This window comes from Mycteria americana, chromosome 2 (assembly GCF_035582795.1).
Source record: "Mycteria americana isolate JAX WOST 10 ecotype Jacksonville Zoo and Gardens chromosome 2, USCA_MyAme_1.0, whole genome shotgun sequence".
NCBI classification, from domain to species: domain Eukaryota; kingdom Metazoa; phylum Chordata; class Aves; order Ciconiiformes; family Ciconiidae; genus Mycteria; species Mycteria americana.
Window position 1 is genome coordinate 117,745,140 of NC_134366.1, and position 20,230 is coordinate 117,765,369.

The 20,230-nt window shown below is 42.8% G+C and overlaps 1 protein-coding gene across 1 annotated transcript in view; it reads left to right on the forward strand.

Moving 5' to 3' along the window:
• Positions 1 to 1,901: 1,901 nt before the first annotated feature.
• The window catches only part of PIEZO2 (piezo type mechanosensitive ion channel component 2), a 321,451-nt gene continuing 303,122 nt past the window's right edge, over positions 1,902 to 20,230 (forward strand). Inside the window, exon 1 of the mRNA XM_075494355.1 lies at positions 1,902 to 2,027. Within this exon, the coding sequence (XP_075350470.1) occupies positions 1,922 to 2,027 (106 nt within the window). The 5' untranslated portion in view covers positions 1,902 to 1,921. The remainder of the gene's footprint in view (positions 2,028 to 20,230) is intronic.

Genomic DNA, 20,230 nt, shown 5'->3' on the forward strand with positions numbered 1-20,230 from the left:
GGTCCTTTCAATGGACCTGTTAGGCACATTGAATTAGCGTCTGCAGTTGATTTTTCTTAGCTTTCCTGAGCATTTTCGTGTACGTAAGTCTGGAGTTCTTTACTTTCCAAATATTCTAATATCAGAGTCAGTTAGCCTGTTATATAATATTTGAGTATCTGAGTAATTGCCATTATTCATAAAGCGAAAATCAGATGTCCACATGGCTCAACACATAACATCTGAACCCCCAAAACAAAATATTTTTCTTTTTTCTTTAAAAGACCCTTTATATTTCCCTGTGAGTCACGCTCAAGTTTGCAAACATTTTTCTCTGCAACAAGGATACGAAAATACTTTTTTTAAAAAGCACAGAAGAAAGCAAAGGATGCTTAAGTAATAATAAGAGTCAAGACCCCAGGACTTCAAGAGCAGATCTAAGACTTCTTAGATTTGAAGTAAGACTGGATGAGGTCCTTCACCAGGGAGAAGTGCTGAGAATTTATGTTAAGGAGCACAGAGTCACTGCTCCCGCTTTCCTCTACTCCAGATCTCCCACGAGAGCGAGGAGTTATCTCCAGCACTGCCCCCACAAAGAGGATGTTCTGTCTAAACCTGCCTCATTTAAGTGGGAGGGATTGCAATATATTGCCAAAGGTTAAATGGACTTTTACTTGTGTTAATAACAACGTGAACAACTTTCTATTTTACAGCATCACTGTTTCAACCCAACCTATTAGGTTTATTCAGCACACACAGAGGGACACACCAGCTCAGCCTTGAAACTGCCCCTTTGAACCCACAGCATTTTCTAACCAGCACCGTTATTTTAAAGGGTAAAAAGCTTCCCCGAAAAGTCAAATACATTCCAGCGACCGCAGATCTATTTTTTTTCCAGGTGACAATTTTCTGGTGGACCTAAACGTGCTGCTGAAACCTGGGGCGGGAAATGAACAAATTACAGAAAACTGCTCCCCCACTCAAGAAAAAACCCAAAACAAAACAACAAAAATTTAAGTGAAAAATAAAAAAAATAAAGTAAAAAAATAGTCCAGTTAAAAAAAAAAAAACAAAACCAAACAAACAAAACCCCAAACCACAAACCAACACAAAAAGAAGTGTTAAGGAAAACCGTAAAGTTTTAAGTGCAGAACAGGAGTCAGCTGCGGGGTGGCAGCGCGCTGCCGGACGGTCCCTGTGGCGCGGAGGGGGCGGGCGGGCAGGGGCAGACGCAGAGACAGGGGCAGGGCAGGGGCAGGAGCGGGACAGGGGCAGGGGCAGGGGCAGAGACAGGGGCAGGGGCAGGGGCAGGGGCAGGGGCAGAGACAGGGGCAGGGGCAGGGGCAGGGACAGGGACAGGGGCAGAGGCAGAGGCAGGGGCAGAGACAGGGGCAGGGGCAGGGGCAGGGACAGGGACAGGGGCAGGGGCAGGGACAGGGACAGGGACAGGGGCAGAGGCAGAGGCAGGGGCAGAGACAGGGGCAGGGGCAGGGGCAGGAGCGGGACAGGGGCAGGAGCAGAAGCAGGGGCAGGCAGCGCGCGCCCGGCCCCCTCGCGGCGCGGCGCGGACCAGCCCGGCCCCGTCGGGGCGGGGCGGGGCGCGGGGAAGTTTCATCGCGCGGCGCGGGGCGCGCCGTGGGGTGCCGCCGGGTGGGCCCGCGCCGTCGGGGCGGCGAGCGGGGGGGCCGCGCCGCGCTGCCGGCGGAGGGAAGGAGGGAAGGAGGGAGGGCGGGCGGGGGGGGAGCCCCGAGGGGGCGGGCGTGTGCGTGCCCCGGGCCGGGGGTGCGGCGCGGCGCTGGTTGCATGGGCTGCCGCCGGGATGCGGCGGGAGGCGTGAGGCGGCGCGGCTGAGGCGAGGCGAGGAGGGGACGGGCGATGCTCCGCCGCCGCGGCGGCTCCGCGCACGGGCGGACCTAGGAGCGGCGGCGGCGCGCAGAGAGGGATGGCTCTCCGGCCGGCCGGCCGCGACCCCCGCCCCGCCGCGATGGCCACCGAGGTGGTGTGCGGGCTCACCTTCCGGCTGCTCCTGCCCGTGTGCCTGACTGCCGGTACGTCCCTCCGTCCGTCGGTGGGTCGCCGGGCGGGTGCGCGTCCCGGGGCCGCGGGGCCGTCCCCGCTGCCCGCCGGGCCGGCGGCTTGCGGGATGCTCCGCTCCCCTTCCTCGCGGCTGCTCCCACATTCCGCTATTTTCCCAAGAAACTTTACACTTCGTAGCTCAGTCCTCATTTCGGATGCATTTGTTGTTGTTGCTATTATTACTCATTTTCTGCCGCTGCCCGCCCGGGGGTGCGGGGCTCGCACGTGTGGCGGGGCTCTGCTCGCTGCCGCGGCACCGGCTGCGCGGCGCGCAGCGGCGTTCGGGGCTCCTCGCTCGGAGAAGCCGCGGCGGGCTCCTGTGCCCCGCGTCGCCCCGCATCCTCGGGGGAGGCGAGAGAGAGAGGAGGATTCCGTGCTCGCCCTCCAGGCATTCTGGTTCTTCTGCCGCCTTAGGCTTTCGGGGGCACTTTGTAAAAGCGGGGAGTGAGCGTCTTCCAGAAGGAGCGATTCTCTAATTTACGGAGGTTTTCAGGAGGGAGATTTTTCTTATTTTGAGAGAGAGAAATTTCAGTTTATTAAATCGCGTTACTTAGCAGGCAGCCATCCAAGAAACGAATTATTTTTGGATGGAGAACTGCGGTGTCCAGCCATGGGTGAATATGTTAATATTAATCCGTGCCCTCCGCACAATTGGAAAATAAAACTGAATAAGCAACGATTACTCGTTAGATCGGTAGGACGACGGGCTCGCCTCGAAAGCCGCCGTTGCGGAGCCGCTCGGCCGGGCGGCCGGGGCTGGTGCCTGCCGGCGCGGTGGGGGCGGCGGGGCGGCAGGAGGGCAAGCGGTGGCCGGGGCTGGTTGCCCGCCTCTCGCAGGCCGCGGGAAGAAACCCCTCGGCCGTCAGCCCCGCGCCGCGCATCCTCCGCGGGCGGCGGAGCGGTGCCGCCGAACCTTGCGCGGCCGCCGCCAGCCCCTTCCCGGCCGCGCGGAGCGGCGCGGAGGCGTGGGCGAACGCGGGGGCTGCGGGGGCCGTCTCCCGCCCTCGGGGGTGCAGCTCTCCGTGCGGCCTCGCCGGCCTCCCAGGAGAGGGCTGCCCAGCGGCCCCCCGAAACGCGCGGTCTGCCCGGGGCTTTGCCCTTGACGAGCCCCGTGGGGCCCAGCCAACGCCTCTCCATCTCAGCATCTTCCCTCCACCCTGCCCGGGACGTGCCCCACGCTCTTGCTCCAGGTGCCCTCCGCTGCCTCCGGCTTCTCCTCCGGGAACGAGGTCGCGGGCCCCATCTCCGGCCCCGCCAGGGGCGTGTGGGACCCGAGTGGCTCCCTCCCGGTGTGCAGCCCCTCTTGCTTTCATGGACTGGGAGTGAAAGTGCACTTTCTTCCCCGTCGCTTTGCTTGAGGCGGTATGGTTGGGTGCTGTTAGCGGGGCCCTACGAAGGGTGAGGTGGAGGCAGCTTTCCAGCCTGCCACCAGCACCTGTGCCCGCTTTGTGCCCTTTCCAAAGCCTGCGGCCCCCCTGCAGGTGCGCGGCCCTGCGCTTGGTGGCCACCGTTGGGGCTGGGGAGGCCACAGGTCCCCAGGCCCACGGCAGCAGGTGAGGGGCCGCCACCTGCTTTGAGGCTGTCCTTGTACGACTGGGTGTCGGTGCCTCGCTGGCCGGCGTGCGGGAACGCTGTGTGCGGGGGAGCTGCGCGGAGGTGGACGGGGCAGGCAGCGGGTTGCCCTCGAGGCCAAGGGGTGGTGGTACCAGGCAGGTCTTTCAGTGCCAGGGTTGGGCATAGGGCACCCCCTTGTTTGAAACCTGTTGGGCCCCGTCCATATTTTCTTTAATCTTATGAAAGCTGGTTGGATTATGGATGAGGATGAATTTGCTGGAAAGACACGTGGGGAGAAGGAAGGATTCTAGAAGATAAGTTGTGTTCAGGTGGAATTTGTTTATACTACTCCTAATAGCATAATATCTAGCGGGGATATTAAAACAGTGGAGGTATTGTTCTTTCAGGTGCTCGCTCCGGTTCTTGCCAAACTCTTTCTCTATCAAAACAAGTTGAGATAAAATTGTTTTGCTGTCCTGATTCCTGATACTTAGTAATGCAGAGGTACTTTCGCATTGCAGTAATACCTCCACAGACGAGAACTGATGTTGTCATGAATCGCTTGTGGTCGTAAATCTTATTCATCTGAAGATTAATCGAAATATAAAACCTGAAGGAGGGACTTCCTGTCTTGCGTATGAAAAAGAAATCCCACTGCGGAGCTTTTGGTTTTGGACCTAGTGATCTTGTTCAGTTGGATTTGAGAGAGGAATCAGTAAATGGACGAACAGCTTTTCTCTTCCCTAATTTACTGTGGCTGTAGGTGTTATTCTTTTCCCCTTTACAAGCTGTTAGCGGAGTCCTCACTAGGGTGAACCCTAGTTCAGCCTGCTTCACTTCTCCACTTTTCTTGCGTCTGCACCTGAGTTATCCCTGAGCCAATGCTCTCCTCCTTTCCAAAGCATCAAGGAAGCGTTTCATGGGCTTCTGGAAAAAGACTTTTTAGAGTTCATATATCAGAGTGATGTTTTTTTGTGTGACTTACGGTGAGGTTACATCTGCAGCTGAAAAGCTGCCACGAGGACTCGCTGCGCAGAGTGATGCCTTGTGTCTCCTGCCCCGGTCTGGGCAGTGACTGTGTCTGGCTGTGCCAAAAGGGTGGGAATACAGAGTTGTTCTTTTGGTTCAGAATCCACGTGTGTGTGATTTTAAAATGATAGATTGCTGTAGTTTCTTATCGTGGTATAATTTGCTTTTCTGTTTCTAAGAGCAGAAAGTAACAAGGCTGGAAAGCCCGGACGAGGTGTGTGGAGGGCAATGGCTGCTGTGGCAAACTTGTTAAAAATAACACATCTGCTAAGCCAAAAAATGATTCTTTAAATACTTTAAAAATGGTTGAGGCTTTAAATCCCTGATACTTTAAGAACTTTATTTTAAAAGTAAGCAAAATTAAATACTAATACTAGTTATCTCTTCTGGTATGAAATACTTTCCAAGCATAGATTAACACCATGTAATTGAGAAGACACAATTCATTATAAGAATTTTTTAGGATCGGATCTGTAGCACTAAAGAGTGTAATCTTGTGCAGGTAGGACTAGATGTATCTAGTTTAAAGTATCATTTAAAGCAAGAATGATGTGTCTTGAGTGTCTGCTGAAGACAGGAAATTTAACGTGCAAAATGAAAGGCTTTGGAGATTGAAAAGCTGATTGTAGGCTTCGGACTTCACAGTTGGTCCACCATCATGTTATTTTCACGATAAAATCTTATGTTCAGTCTGATGCAAACCTAGAGCTTAAACGATAACCCACAGTAATGTGAAACTTCCTTGCAAATAAAGTACTGTGTTCTGTAATAAGAGAACATTGGATCTGTTGTTGGTTTGGGGTTTTTTTGTGAGATTAGTGCTATGTGATATTTTCCTGTATCGTAGTAGTACAATGCTGAAAAAACAAATAATAAAACGGGGGAGAAGGAGCGTTTGGCACTGGTGGTGGGAAGCGGGCTTTTTGTGTTTTGTTTTTTAAAGCTTGAGCCTTGGCATAAACCTGACTTTTTTTGTTACTCATCTGAACTTGAAACATGCAAAACGTGATTTGTCTCTCTCTGAAGTAAGGCATCAGAACACTCTTTTGCTAATTGCTTCCTTTGGTTTATAAAGACTTGAACCACAAAGCTGCAGTTTACATCACTTGATAACAATTTTTAATTATTCTGCTTCCAATTGTTTTACTTCTCACACAATTCATTAGTTTTCTTTTAAGCAAAATATTATTATTTTCAACTAGGGTGCTGGGAAAACAAATGCTTAGAGAGAACAGCTTTCTCTGATTTTTGACTGATGCTGCTGGATTGCGTCTTATCTCAGCAAATTGGCTTCGGTGAGCTAGCTGCCTGGCCCAAGCGCTTCCCAGAAGTTACACTTGCTTTCTGAACTTTTGGATTTTGACCCAGATGAAGTAAGAATTGTAGGAGCTTCTAGAAAGTTGGGTTTTTTTGAGGAGGTGAGCACAGGTATCAGTGTTTGGTAAGTGATGGCAGGTAAAAAGAAAATACTTCAGAGTTTTTGCAAGCGACAGAGTTCAGATATTAGTTGGAAGTTTTCACTTGTTTCTTCAAGCCAAATCTTTGAACTCCTGGTAAATAGCAGGAATTGCTTTTATTTCTCCTTTCAGTGACTGTGATTCATCAGAATGATATTGAATGAATCAGAATGATCATCTCTTCAGGATATAAACGATGTGTTACACAGAATAGTTTTTAAAGCATATACAGTATTTTTAAAAACACGTATATTCAATTGTTGGAGGTGCCTCAGCGGGAATGAGGTCCTTGTTCTGCCTTGGAAGGAAAAGGTAGATTCCAGCATGCTTGGGCACTCTTTGACTTTTATCCCCAAATTAACACGTATTGATGAAAACTTTGGAGGGGAAATATTTGCATTGCTACATTGGCAGGTACTAAAATACTGTTAAAATTATGTGTTTTAAGGAGTATTTCAGAATCCCAATACCTCCCTATATGTTTTGATGCTTTGAATTATTACTATCCACATTTTCTATGGATAGAATAAGTTGGACAACTCTGTAATATTAAGGCAAGTCTATGGAGGCAATGAACCATGCCATGCTTGGATTATTATTTTTTGGGTGCTTGTCGTTGATTTCACTGGAGGTGGCTGTTTAAAAACGATGGTACAATATGACATTGTGTTGTGGTTTTCAGGAGACTGAATGATTTTTATGTGCCAATCTGTACAGGTGATGTTACGTCAAGGTGATGACAAAGCAATTTGTGATGGAGGACCATTCAGACTAGAGGGTAATTTGCGTAGTGACATATGTGACAGTATATATACGTATGAATGTGTGTGTATACATACATATTTAAAAATGCTGACATATTTTTAAAGCTGAAGTATACTTCACATAGTTAGCGAGGGCGCTGCTTGTTATGCTTTAAAATTGGCCAGTTACTGAAAAAAAAAAAAAGGCAAAGAATGATGAAACTGATGGGTTTTGGTTTTTTTTTTTTTGGTCATTATGGTGGCACTGGGGAATACTTATTATGATGTACTGAGAAGAGTGATAGGGAACAGCATGAGAGAGATTCACATAGACTTCCCGTTACATTTTAGAACCCGGTTGTTGTCCCAGAACACTCGTAAAAACGTTAGTCACAGCAACAAAAAGTCTAGGAACCCCTTCATGGGTAGCATGCTGAAAAAAAAAAAAAACTTAGATGCCAGTTTGCACAAGAGATCCTAAAATGGCTGTTAGGTTTCCTTCCCATCTTCAAATGTTTTAGAAATTTATCTGGCTTCTTTTAATAAAGGAAGTTTTGCTATTTGCCTTGTTCAATGGGAGCAGGTGAAAGGCGTCAAGGGGAAGAAATACATACAGCCTTGCAGGAGCAACATTTTCCAGGCTTGTAGGCACAGAGCTAGATTTTCTTGTGCACAAAAAGCAAATGTCATTTAAATCTCTGCGGCTTCCATCTTAGGTCAATTAAGATCCAGAGAGAAGTGTTTTGGGGAGAGCGGGGAGGCAGCAGCCGCCTGCAAGCACAGTGCTCTTCTCTCTTCTCTAACAGCCACCTCAGGTTGACTGCGTCTGCTTCCCCCTAGCATGCAGGCTGGGAAACTCTATTTAAAGATGCATCCCACAAAAAATGGGAATAAAACGTCTCTCCTTAAGTTCTTACCACCTCTACTTATTTATCGTAACCGTTCCGTTGAGTGGTTTGAATCCACTTAATGGTTAAGATGAGATAAAAACAGAATCTATAAATTTGCAAGGCTTAGGGCTTGCCTGGTAGGTAACTTGTTCTACAGACAGTATTGAACTTGGGAATGGAAATCAGTGGGAGGCAGCTCATTTGGAGAGAGTTACTTGGAGAAAGTGGACAACTTGCCTGGTGACTTGTAGGAACTGGAAAGCATTTGAATCCTTTATTTGTAGCGGTGGAGCTCACGGGTATCAGCTGCAAATCATGTCATGTGTGGAATTCCCTCTCTGTCTTTTAAACTGCAGGTACAACACTGAGCCATATTCTGTTTTTTTAATCAGAACAGTCAGATCATAGAACGAAATGACAGAACTGTGTGTATTTTGGGAACAGATAACTTGTTGTTTTGGGGATGTGTCTGAGGGAGGTCAAGGAAGAGAATGGTGCTGTTACTGCACTTGTACATGTGTAGCCATGGTGCTCTTCCATTTCAGGTAATTTGCTAAAAGTCCAAAAATGTGGGAGACAAAAATTTCAAGACAGCAGGCTGGGGGGATGGAGTGCAACAGTTTTAACCACTGAAGGACTAAAATAATTTTGTGGTGCAGCTTTACCAGCATGTTTGTTGGAGTAGTGGAGTTGCAAAGGCTGGCAAAAGCAGACCAACTTCAGAATGGCTGGCATTGCTAAAAAGACTCTTGGAAGGGAATATCATTAAATGGATCCTATCTGAGGGGGACTTCAAATGATGCAGTCCTTCATAACAGTAAAACCTTTTTCACATGCACGTAAAGCTCCTGGATGTTTACTCTCCAGCTTCACTACTCTCCCTCTCTTTTCTCTTTCTTTTTTCACATTGAAATGATAGCCTTTGTGAAACTGCAGCGTCTTACTTAGAGGATAACCTTTCACTGGAAGAACATCAGTAACTACTTTCTCCTCTTGGACTGCAGCAGTCGAAGAAACAGGCTATTTGAAACAGGCTGTTTGCTTTCTATCTTGAAGAATGATGTTAGCAAGTGCTAATTAGTGAAAAAGTCTGTGTAGTCAAGTAGATTGTACAAGCCTTTGTAATATCTTTAGGCAGTTCTAAAGATACTGTAAGTATGACTTGTTAAGCTAGTAAAATGCTTTGGTTTTAGTTTTTTTTTGTCACCCATGCTGCAGCAGGTTGGTCAATATTTGTTACTAAATCAATCCAGATTTGTTTGCTAGGGTAAAAGTTTTCTGTAACATTATTTTTTTGGTGATCACAGGTCTTCATGCTGTCATCTTGCCAGATCTCTGAAGCTAAGCAGGTCAGAAACTGGCAGCATGCAGATAAGAAGTTACCAGAAAAAGTGCAGGTGTTGCTGGCAGGAATACCAGTGACGGAGTCCTCTGATTCTTGTACTGAGAGAAGCTGGTATACTGGGGCTGATTTCGTCTGAATAGTTAAAAAAAAAAAAAAAAGGCCACAAGTTGAATTATATAATATCTTTATTTTGGTGTGTTTGTTAGACGCGTATCCTTTGATGCATTACGTTCAGGATGTGGTTGAATTAATGTACTTCTCCTGAGAGTCTTACCTGTCCATTTCCCATCTCAAGTAGGCAGTTGTAAAACCTGAATGTCACATTAAGGTTGCTATTCTGTATCTTAATTTCTTTTGTATCTTTAATTCCAAGCTGTGATGTTGGCTTTGATAATATCCTGTAGCAATGAATTCCGTGGGTGAACTCCGCCATGAATAAAAAGGAGTACTCTCTAATTCGTTTTCAGTTTGTTGCCTTAGTAAATAATCCTTTGGATGGGAAAAAGTATGTATAATCACTTAAATCAACAACAGTCTAGTGTTCTATTTACTCTAGCACTTTAGAATAACATTTGCGAGGCATAAAATCAACCGTTAAGATTAACTGTAGAAATTAACAGCTCTGAGTTTCCTATCAATTGTCCAGTTCTGAAGAGAAAGGGATGAGGATTATGTAAATCTGCTATCCCCTCGTAAATAAAGAGTTTTAGGATGCTATACTTTTACAATTTGAATCATTAGACAGTGCAGTGTAACACTTCTCTGGGCTCATTCATGTAGTCTTCAGTTTGGAAGCTCTTCTGGAAATGAAGTAAAACTTGAAAGAAGTGAGTCTGTGTGTTTGTGAGTGATACACTAATCACTCCCTTTTTGGCAAAATATTATAAAGCACAGGACTGCAGACATTACATATTCTGTCTACTGTTTCCAAGACACTAATCTGTTAATGTAGCTTGTCAGAACCATAACTTAAAAGTGAAGTATTTTAAGCGGCATTAGAGTGAGGGTCAATTCTGCCCCTTGTTCAGAAGTTGCAAGGGAGACTGAAAATTATTTCCTTAACAGATAAGGGGGTGTGTTTGGATTCTCACTGTGCTGAAGGATACGCAGACCCCGCGTGGGTAAAGAGCTGCTAAACAAGTGCTGTCTTTTCCCTAGTCATGCTCATACCGTTCAATAAACTGTATGCTGATGGTTTTTTGGTGAAAGACGTGTTATTAGAGAAATTAGCTCTTGGGTAATTTGAGGAATTTTGTAAGGCCTCTTGCTAGCAGTCATGTATTCCAAGTTGCAAGTATTTGTTTAGCCTTTAACTTTAGTTTAGCTTTTGTTAAATGCAGATTGAGGCTTCAAAGGCTCAGTTGGATAGTCAGTGTACCCCCCCTTGTAATCTGAAAGTAAGCCTTTCTCCAAATTGATAAATGTCCAGCTGTAAAACACGATGCTGATTACAGCATTATGTATCACTGATACTGTTGATCTGCTTGTCTAGGAAGTCACCTGCTAACCTCTAGCAAGCCAGTACGGTGACATTGACTCTGAATTTCATTTTAATACATGCTCATATATTGGAAAACGTCTGGAACACGCAAAATGTTTGCATAGTGGCTGCACCTGTTTGTGTTGTGTTTTCCTTCCCTTGTTACACTTGTGGCTTTTTACGACATCTTTCAGAAGAGCAGTTTCCTGGTCACTGAGAATAGATTAATTCATAAGCCAAAGGCAAGTGAGGGAAATTTGTCTCCACAAATCCTGATTTATGTAGAAAACTTTTACTGCCATAAATAAATATTAGCTCATGTTGTCATTTTGTTGGCCTACTTCTATGGGAGTATTGTTAGACAGTATTTGTAGCTGTAACGTTATTGCTGAAATGTGTTTCAATTCATTGGTCCTTTGCTCAGTGCTTAGAATTTTAAAGACCTGTCCTATTACATTCCTTAAGAACGCTGCTTTTTTTGACAGAGATGCATACTTACATCCACTTCTACAAGATGAAAAGAAACTACGTGCTTTAACCTTTTGAAACTTCGTCAGAGACCGGATTACTTTCTGGGATGTGTATTTCAGGGCATATTTTTAGAAGGAGAGCACTTTCAGTTGCAAGCATGGAATTATAATTACTTTCTACTTTTTTGCATGAGTCATTGATAACATCAGTTATCAGTTTTCTTTGATGGCAATAATTGTATGTTTCTGTGTAGAAATTCATAGAGCGATATTTATACCTTGTCTAAGTGCTAGATTATAAAATTGCTTTCTTCAGGTTGTAGTGCTGTGGGTCAAAGAAATTCTGTTGTGATACGTGTGCCAGCAGCCAGAGAAGCTGCATGATCTTTTGATTCTTCCTCTTCCTTCTTTCTTCTCTAGACATTTAGCACGTCAAATTACTGTTTAATTTGGAGAACAAAGATCTGCGAAGCATGACCCATGTCTTTTATTTGTTAGCTAAATGCTAGGCATGTATATTTGCAGTATAGTGCTATGTAAATAATAAATACCATTTCCATAGCTTATTTTCTCTAAATTGAAAGGAAATCAATAAACAGCTTTTTTTTTTTTTTAAAAAAAAAGCTTTGGATAAAATGCCATTACTCTGCTCTTAAAAACAAAGCTTCTGGTAAAGGTAGTCAAGTTTAGCACTTTCTTCCATCATTTCAGTGTATAATTGAGCAAAAAACCACCCCAGTGTGCTACTGTGTCTATTTGTCTCTTTGTGAAAATATGTTTCAACTGGAAAGACCATAATCTTCATAGTTCATTGTTTTCACTATGTTTCTTCTTATAAACCTGCATATAGACTTTGATGTTGCATTTTCTCTGACCTTGTTGGTAGTTGTCTTCTGAAGTCTGATCAGGTCTCTTCTTCTAATAGAACAGAACAAAAGCCTCTCCTATGGTTTTAAAGATGTTTTATTAACCATTTTCATATATTTGCTGATTAGGAGAACTCTTTGTGATTTACTTGGATGATAAATGAGTTTCTCCTTCTTGCCTAATGTGACACATCTTTCTTTTCCTAAGCTTTCATGTGCTTCTTACCATATGGCACGCTGGTCAGGACCTTTGATCTTTGTTGGGCAATAATGTACATGTCCATATTACTATAAAAATGCATTTCCCTTCTTGCTCCTGAGGAGGGGCCTGTCATTTCCGTGGGGTGGAGTTGCGTTCGAAAGTCTTTCTTACGTGAGCCTACTGCCGTGCTTGTTAGCATGGCAGGTTGTACAGCTCAGCTCACAGCTTCACTGCTTCCTTACTCTCAAATGAAACGACCTTCATATTCCCTAAGATACAGCACAGAAAACACAATGGATGGAGGGGAAAAACCTAGCTGGCCACACGAGTCATATTTACTCTGTACCACACAAGCCTTACGTTTACTCCCAGATCCTCTTGAAATAAATCCAGTAATTGACTTCATCCCCTTGTTTAATGGCTGGCTGCTCTTAACGGTGGGCCCTGTAATGTTTAGAAGGATTAGCATTCAGTGACAGTTATTTTCTTCTTCAAGTGATGCCTTTGTCATGAGAGAAGTCCCAAGTCTGAGAAAATTGACCCTATTTTACATTTCCTCTACCAGTACAACTTTCCTCACCAAGTTCAAATCTTTTGATTTGTTTGACCTTGAAACACAATGTCTGTATGTATACTCTGAGGCAAAATACAATACAAGAAATACTGTGTATATATACAATTTTATTGATAGAATGTATCTTAAAATACCCTTCTTTAGTGTTTAACCTGTCAGCTATTTGTTCTTACTGAACTGAGTCAACGAACTCGATCATAATGCCCATTAGCGTACATAAACATCAAAACCTCTTTCTCACAGCTTTTCATTGTCATCTACAAATACAGCATCACAGTTGCTCAAAGACCTTTACAAATGTGTTTCTTGTTAATTTGCTGACAGCAAAGGTAAACATACTCTTTTTATGTGTGTTTTTAGCAGATCCTTGCAGTTTACTATATCACTGCGATTTTAAACAAAAATGGCTTTTAGAAACAATAAACTTGTATGAAATAAGGCACTGTTAACTTCTGGCACCCTCAGTAAGCCGTTCCTGATACCTACATTTTTATCGTAGCATGCAGACATACTGAGGGGTGTAAGACAACCCCACTGTGCCATTTTCAGGGTCTAGAGATGAGAGTTGACCTAATCATTGAAGAGTTTGCCTCTTCCTGTAGAGAAGTCCACATTAAAATGTTGGAAAGAGGTAATACACAAATCTTGTTTCCTACAACTTGGCTGCTCAGCGATGAGCTATACTGGCAATAGCAAGGAAATGGCAGAAGGTCCCAAATGGTCATAGTGTACCCCAGAGGATGAAGCAGTTGGAATTGCTAGAATTGCAGAAGAAGGATATCAGGTTGTTTCCTGCCTGTATTTACTGTTACTGTATTTGGGGGAATTCCATTTGTTTCTCCCCCCTGCAGAGGAAGCTATTTTCCTCTTGCCCTTGAAATGGAAATATAGCACGGTGGTTCCAACACTATACAATATTGCAAACTGGAAGGAACAAGAATGTCTCATTACCATGAGTATCCTGCCTGCATAATTAATGCCTGTTAATTGTTGTTGAAATACACTGAAATAAGAATGGAGCAGTTGTTTAAAAAAACCAAAAAGGATGAGATAGCTAAGACACTGAAACCAGAGTCTGTTTTGAGGAGAAAGAATAATGTTCTCCTGCAGGGAGAGTAATTCTGTAGTTACTCAGCTTGGGTTTCTCACATATTCTTTTGAAGCAGTTGGGGTTGGCCGCTCCCCTGCAAGGTTTCTGGGGTGATTACAGGATGGGCTCTGGTCTGTCTCTGTGTTTCCCTCTTCATAGCATCCCAGGCTGGAAGGCACCTCAGGAGGTCTCTTCTCCAATCTCCTGCTCAGTGCAACACTGGATTTAAATGTGATTGCCTGGGGCTTTTTCCTGTTGGGCTTTGAAATCTCTGAGAGTGGAGGTCTACAACTTCTTCTAGTGCTTAGTTAGCCTCACAGTGATTGTTGGGTTTTTTTTTTTTTTTTTTTTTTTTTTCCTCTTTCCCGCCTTATATCCTCACTTCAGTTTGTGGCCATTGTCTCTCAGTACACGTCTTTGTAAAGAGCCTGGCTCTGTCTTTTCTATAACCTTCCCTTAGGTGTCGGGGGGCTACTGTGAGGTGCCCCTGAAGCTGTCTTGTCTTGGGGCTGAACGAGCCCTGGTCCTGCAGCCTCTCCTCATGGGGCTTTAAGCTCCATCTCCGACTGTCTTGGGGGCCCTCCCCTGGACTCGTTAAAAGTTTGTCAACATATTTCTTGTCCTGAGGGGAGGCAAAATTGCATGTGGTACTCCAGATGTGGTTTAATAAGGGCTGAGTAAAGGGGAATAATCACTTCCCTTGGCTATGCTGCTGTTGGTACAGCCCCGTAGCTTACAGTGAATGCCACAAGGGAGATCCAATGGAAAACTTTTGCACCTTGTTTGTGAGAAACAGAAAGTAGACATTGACCATTTTTGTTGCTCCTTAAAAAAAACCAACCCAGAACTTCTAAACTGTGATTAAAGGATCATAAGTAAAAATAAGTTGATGTTGGATATTATATCTGAACAGTCAGCATTGGTACCCAGGCAGAACTTGTAGGCATTTTCTGTCTTGTTTTTTATTTAAGGACCAAAGTATTTAATCTTTACAGCAAATCCTACACTCTCTCTCCTCACGTGAAAGTAGATGCCTAAATATGTTCTTCAACATGTCCTGGTTATGGCTTTTGGGTTTTGGTTCTAAACCATATCCATATAGCAGCGGGTCTTGGAAATCCTGCAGTGAGGAATTGTTTCGTCTTTCTCTAAACTCACTGGTACCTTAGATCTCAGACAGTCCAATTTTCCATTCTTGGTTTTAAAAATAAAGTGAAAAAAGACATATAGCCACAGCCAGTATCTGTAGGGCATGTTCTGATTTGCTGTGTCTTAACACATACAATATGCGTCCAGCGGCTCAAAAAGGTCGAATTTGCGTTTCTCAGCTGGAAGTGCTGATTATTAATGAATGTTATTCTGTAACACTGGCACAGTCATCTGTGAATGGAATGATGAATTAATACAAGACCTACACCATTTCTTCTCAATTTCAAGAACTGTCCAATGCTGGCATTCTCTAAGGGCCTAACTAGCCAGTAAATTATTGGCATTATTTTCCCAGCAATCATGCTCACATACTTGAATATTTTTAATTAGTCAGTATTTCTTGTTATTCTGCAAATCACTGACAGCTAATTTGTTTTAAAACCACAGGAAAAAAAAATCAGTTCTTAATGTTTCTGTATTGCATTCTTTTTCCTAGATGATCTCCATCTGATGTAGTATTGACAAATTACTTTTAGCAGTAGTTATTTTACTGTTGGGTTGCAATTTTGAAACAAGTATTTGAAAAGCTGGCTTGCATTTTGGATATATGAAACACTTGGTGCTAGTCATTCACAGAATCTGTGGTACTGGGTTTTATAGATCCAGCAGAATGAATTGTTTCCAAATTTTTGCCTGAAAATGGGAATATTTATGTATTTCTTTGACTGTAGTGTTTAGTTAACTGTGCTGCCTTTAGAGGGTCAACCCACTGTATATCGGAAATTCTCTTTCATTCTACAAGAAACATGGGAGAAGTTGCAGTTTAACTGTATGAAAAGTTGAACTGTTCATTGTGTGTAGGGTAGCTAGCCTAAAAGGCAAGTTATTGATATCAGAAGTTACATGCAACTACTGCATTTTCTCCTGTTCTGTACACATCTGCCCTTAGGTAACAGATGATTTCAGCATGGAAAACAGTAACTGAGGTAGTATACTTGTAGCAGCCCAGATGACTTTTCTGAGGGCTATTTATGCTGTTAGCTGTCGTAATTGTGGGAAATGTCCTCATGTTTTCCTGTAGCTTAGCATTTGCATTTTTCACTGTCTGCATCTGTTGCTCCTTCCCTTCTTTGAAAGATTAACACCACCCCCCACGCAACACTACAAATAAAATATGTCCTATGTCATCTGAGGATATCATTGCAGGAGCATCGCGCTCAACTGTTCTTTTCGTTTGGTTGCCTAATTTGGCAACCTATTTCATCCGTGGCTTAAACTGGTCTTTTATTGAGAGACCACCTTCTTTTCTAAATTGAAAACATTTAAAAGGTATATTTGTGTGTATGGGGAAATACCAAGATAGTGTGCATTTTAAAAAGTGGTCTAGAAATATTGGTAATTTTAGCTTTAGAATTTCATAAAGATTGTATGTTCAAATATTTCCGATATTCTAGCAAGTAGTGTGTGTACCTCTCCTAGCATGTGGGAGTAGAAAAAGAGCTAAAGAAGCTGTGCCTGCCTCTCAGAATTGCCAGACTCCATGTAATTCACTGAATCATGCTTGCCTGGGCGTACCCATCCTTTTTGCAAATCAGACCTGACAAGTTTTGTGTTTCCATCCCATGCCTGTGCATAAGGAGTGAGTCAAATCTTGCATAGGTGGGGAGAAGGAGCATGCTGCAGAACAGCATTTTATCAACTTGTATTACTACTAAAGGTAGTAAAGTAAATCAAGGTAAACATATGCTATTTTCACACATAACGCCTTTTTTTTAATCTTGAGGTTATGCATAGAAAACGGGATCAGATAATTCACTCTGTTAGTAACTTTTTTTTACTAGAATTGATACAGTTTTATTCTTTGACATGTTGATGTTGGTAGCCAGGATTGGTGCACATTGATTGCTTAATTGATTTTAAAACATCACCTTTCAGGTCAGCAGATTTTTTAATGCATGATACGAATGGCTTTTTTTTTTAATTCTTTCTTTTTTTCTGGAAAAAAAAAGTCATGATTCCCTAGGCAGTTGTCCAAGAACAAGTGCTGCCAGTGCTAGAAGGTTACTCAGAAAGGCCAGTGTCTTCATTCCATGAATTAGATAACATATAACATGCCATCTCATCTTAACAAAGTTGCGTAAATCAGAGGAAGATGTAAAACAAAATTAGAAAGAAACTACTGTTGTTGCTGTGTTATGCAACTTGAGGTAACTAATCATCAGCTTGTCATTCCCTTCATTCCTGAGGTAGTTTGCATCTAATTAGATTGTTCCTTATACTTAAAGTAAGAAATATCTGAGATTCAGCCTCAAAGTCAGCAGTAATGGTCTGTGGTTAGTGTAAGACCACAAATGATGTCAATAAATTAATGATGTCATGGATATGCACAAATAGCAGAGAAAGAGACATTAGGAATGCGGTCTTGGGCATGAAAGCGTCTTTCATGAAGTGGTTAATCAAAATTACAGAAGAAGATACTATCAGTGTTCGCAGAGCTGTTGTTAGCACATTAGAGTGAAGTTGTTTGTTTCATGTTGTTTTTTATAAAAATCCTGGTAGAAAACATTGCCCTTCAAGGACCACTACCACAGGCTGTAACATCGTTCTTTTCTTACGAACATGGAAAAAAGATTCCTTAGGCTGGCAGAGTACCTTTGCTGCTAGCCTTTTTTTCTTCCTCTTTTTTATTTTTTTAGCTGTTCCTGTCTGGTTGTATCCAGAATAACAGATTCAGGGCCCTCAGGGATGTGGAGTATTCTGAACAAAAACACAAGCAAATTGCCTCCATCATTTAATATCCTCCTTTGCACTTTCCTTTACGTGTTTTTGTTGGTAACTGCGCAAAGATTGCATCTTTCATTGTGTTCACCCCAGCTCCCTGGCTGTCAGTTTTGTATTACAATATAATTAAGCTCATTATATATTTAGATCACTTCTAATAGATCAATTACTAATAAGGTAGAAGTAACATAATAAAAAGTGTTATGATGGCCTTGACCTTGTAGTATTTGAATCTTTGTATCTTGCATTGATTTCTTGTGAGTTTTGAGTGGTCAGCATCCCGCAGTAACCATCTGTCTTCTTTTTTTGGAAATAACGTTAGTCAAATATAGAATGGGTAGTGCTACCTGAACCATCTTATAATTTAAAAATAATTACAGCAAAGATGCGATAGGACTGGTTTCTTTGAGTCAGAATTACTGAAAGTGGTAATATCAAACAATTACATCCTAATAATTTAAATGATGCTTCTGTAAGAGAAATCACAATCCTTTATAATCATTTAACAGGGAGGGGGAAGAGTCAGGCTTAGCCCCAAATTTCTTAGGTATGTGATGGAGTTCTGGTAACTTGAAAGTAGTTACTTTTAACGCACCCTGACAAATCTGAAATTGGGGTTAGGACCAAAATAGAAATCATCCGAGAAAACTTAGTTGTATGAATTAGGTGTGAGTATGAAACATGATATAAAGTTAACAATTTAGTTAAGGTATGCGACTCGTTAGATACCTGTAAGGCACATGACTAAGACTGAGTACTATGGTATGCATCACAGTTTTTGCTAGCATCCTAGGAAGTAGAAATGGAAGGATTTAACATTCAAAGGGTCTCTGTGCATGGATGTGTTAGCAAATCCAAAGTCCTTGTGAAACAGCTAGCTTGCTACAATGAGATGAAACAAACTAATAAAAATTATAAAGAGAATAAATATGTTCACAGTGATGTGAGAGAGATAAATTTGCTGTGGTTAAATCTGGAAAGGTGTGAAAGCAGTTTGCATGGTTCAGAACATGACCGGCACTGTTGAAAACATCCACTGGGTTGAGGGTCAAAGACAGCATAGCACATGCAGAAAATAACCATGTGCTTGGTCAGGTACCTACTTCATTTTTCACTGATGCTCAGTGTCAACAGACATAGTGTCTGCCTGGTTTTCTAGTGTCTGCTGAAAACTGCTAACAAATGTGGAGAGGAGAGTGTATTTCTTTCTGAAGATCTCTCTCTTAACAACTTGTGAATGATTTTGTCTGTTAAAGTATTTCAGAAGGGTTTTTGATTTGTTTGTTGTTCTTAGAGTGGTTGTGGAGACATCACCAGATAAACTGCCTGGTTTATTGGCTGGGATGATGATTGCACTGTTCCTTTTATAAAGAACAAAACTTTGCAGAAGGAAGTCCAGATACATCTTTTGTGCAGTAATAATGGAGTATCTTTCTGATTATGTTGTCTTCATGGCATTGCTGAATCCCTTAACGTGTAGTGAAGTAAATGGGCTTTCAAAAGTGTGAAGTGTAGATGTACATATTATTCACCTAGTTTTACTACATGAAGCAATCTTATTTCCTTTTGTGGTAAATGCTATGAATCTGTAGCAGAGGTATGAAAAATGTTTGCTGCAGTACTAGAATTGGTAGGTGGAAGAGTTTTACCCTGCGTTATCCTCCCATGTGGTATTAGGGAGAATGGGTGCAGAAATCCTGTCTCTGAAACAAGAGTGGGAGAGCAGAATGTTAAAAATTCAGGTCTAGTGGTGGGAATGGATTTCTTTTTTACATAACCAGAGGGTATATGAACACACACAGGAGGCATTTGAAAGTGTATTTAAAGTACCTGGTGGGTGAAATTAAACTCCTTTGGCTAAAGATAAACATATTTCCTTAGTCCACAGTAAAATACTGGATTATTTTGTTCAGTTGCATGGGGATACAGATATTTTCTGTCCTTCTAGTGCTACTGTGCACTGTCTGATCCTTCTGTTTATGCTACAAAATTTTTTTAATCATTTTGGTAATGAGGAAGCATAATTACTCAACTTTGCCTGAAGAGATTGACTGAGCAGGACAAGTGCCTACTGCTAGGTAGCCAGTTTTCTGTGGTGGATGTTAGTGTACATGGTGATAAACAGTAAAGTGTCCAGTACTTAGGTAAGTATTATGCATGATTTTCCATGCTATTAATGTATACAGAAGTTTATGTATTGGGGGCTGTAACATTTTTTCTGTGTGAGGCTCTTGTGAAGAACCAAGATGGATCAAAGTACCAAGATGAACCAAGATGGATGACTTGTTTTGGACAGATTTCAGAAGAATAAATATTCATCTGAAGCTGTAACTTTGTTGGTGTTTTGCCTTTCTCCTTTAGAAACCACAAGTCCTTGTGTGGGAGGTGGTCTGCTTCTGAGCTTGACATTTTTCAGAAAGAAAGAGCCACGGGTTACAGTGATTGTATTGATGTGACTCCAGAAAAACAGTCACCGTCATTGGAAGCAAATTGAGTCACATTTGAAGAAATACAAATGGAGTGTAATTTACTGACCTGCTGAGTG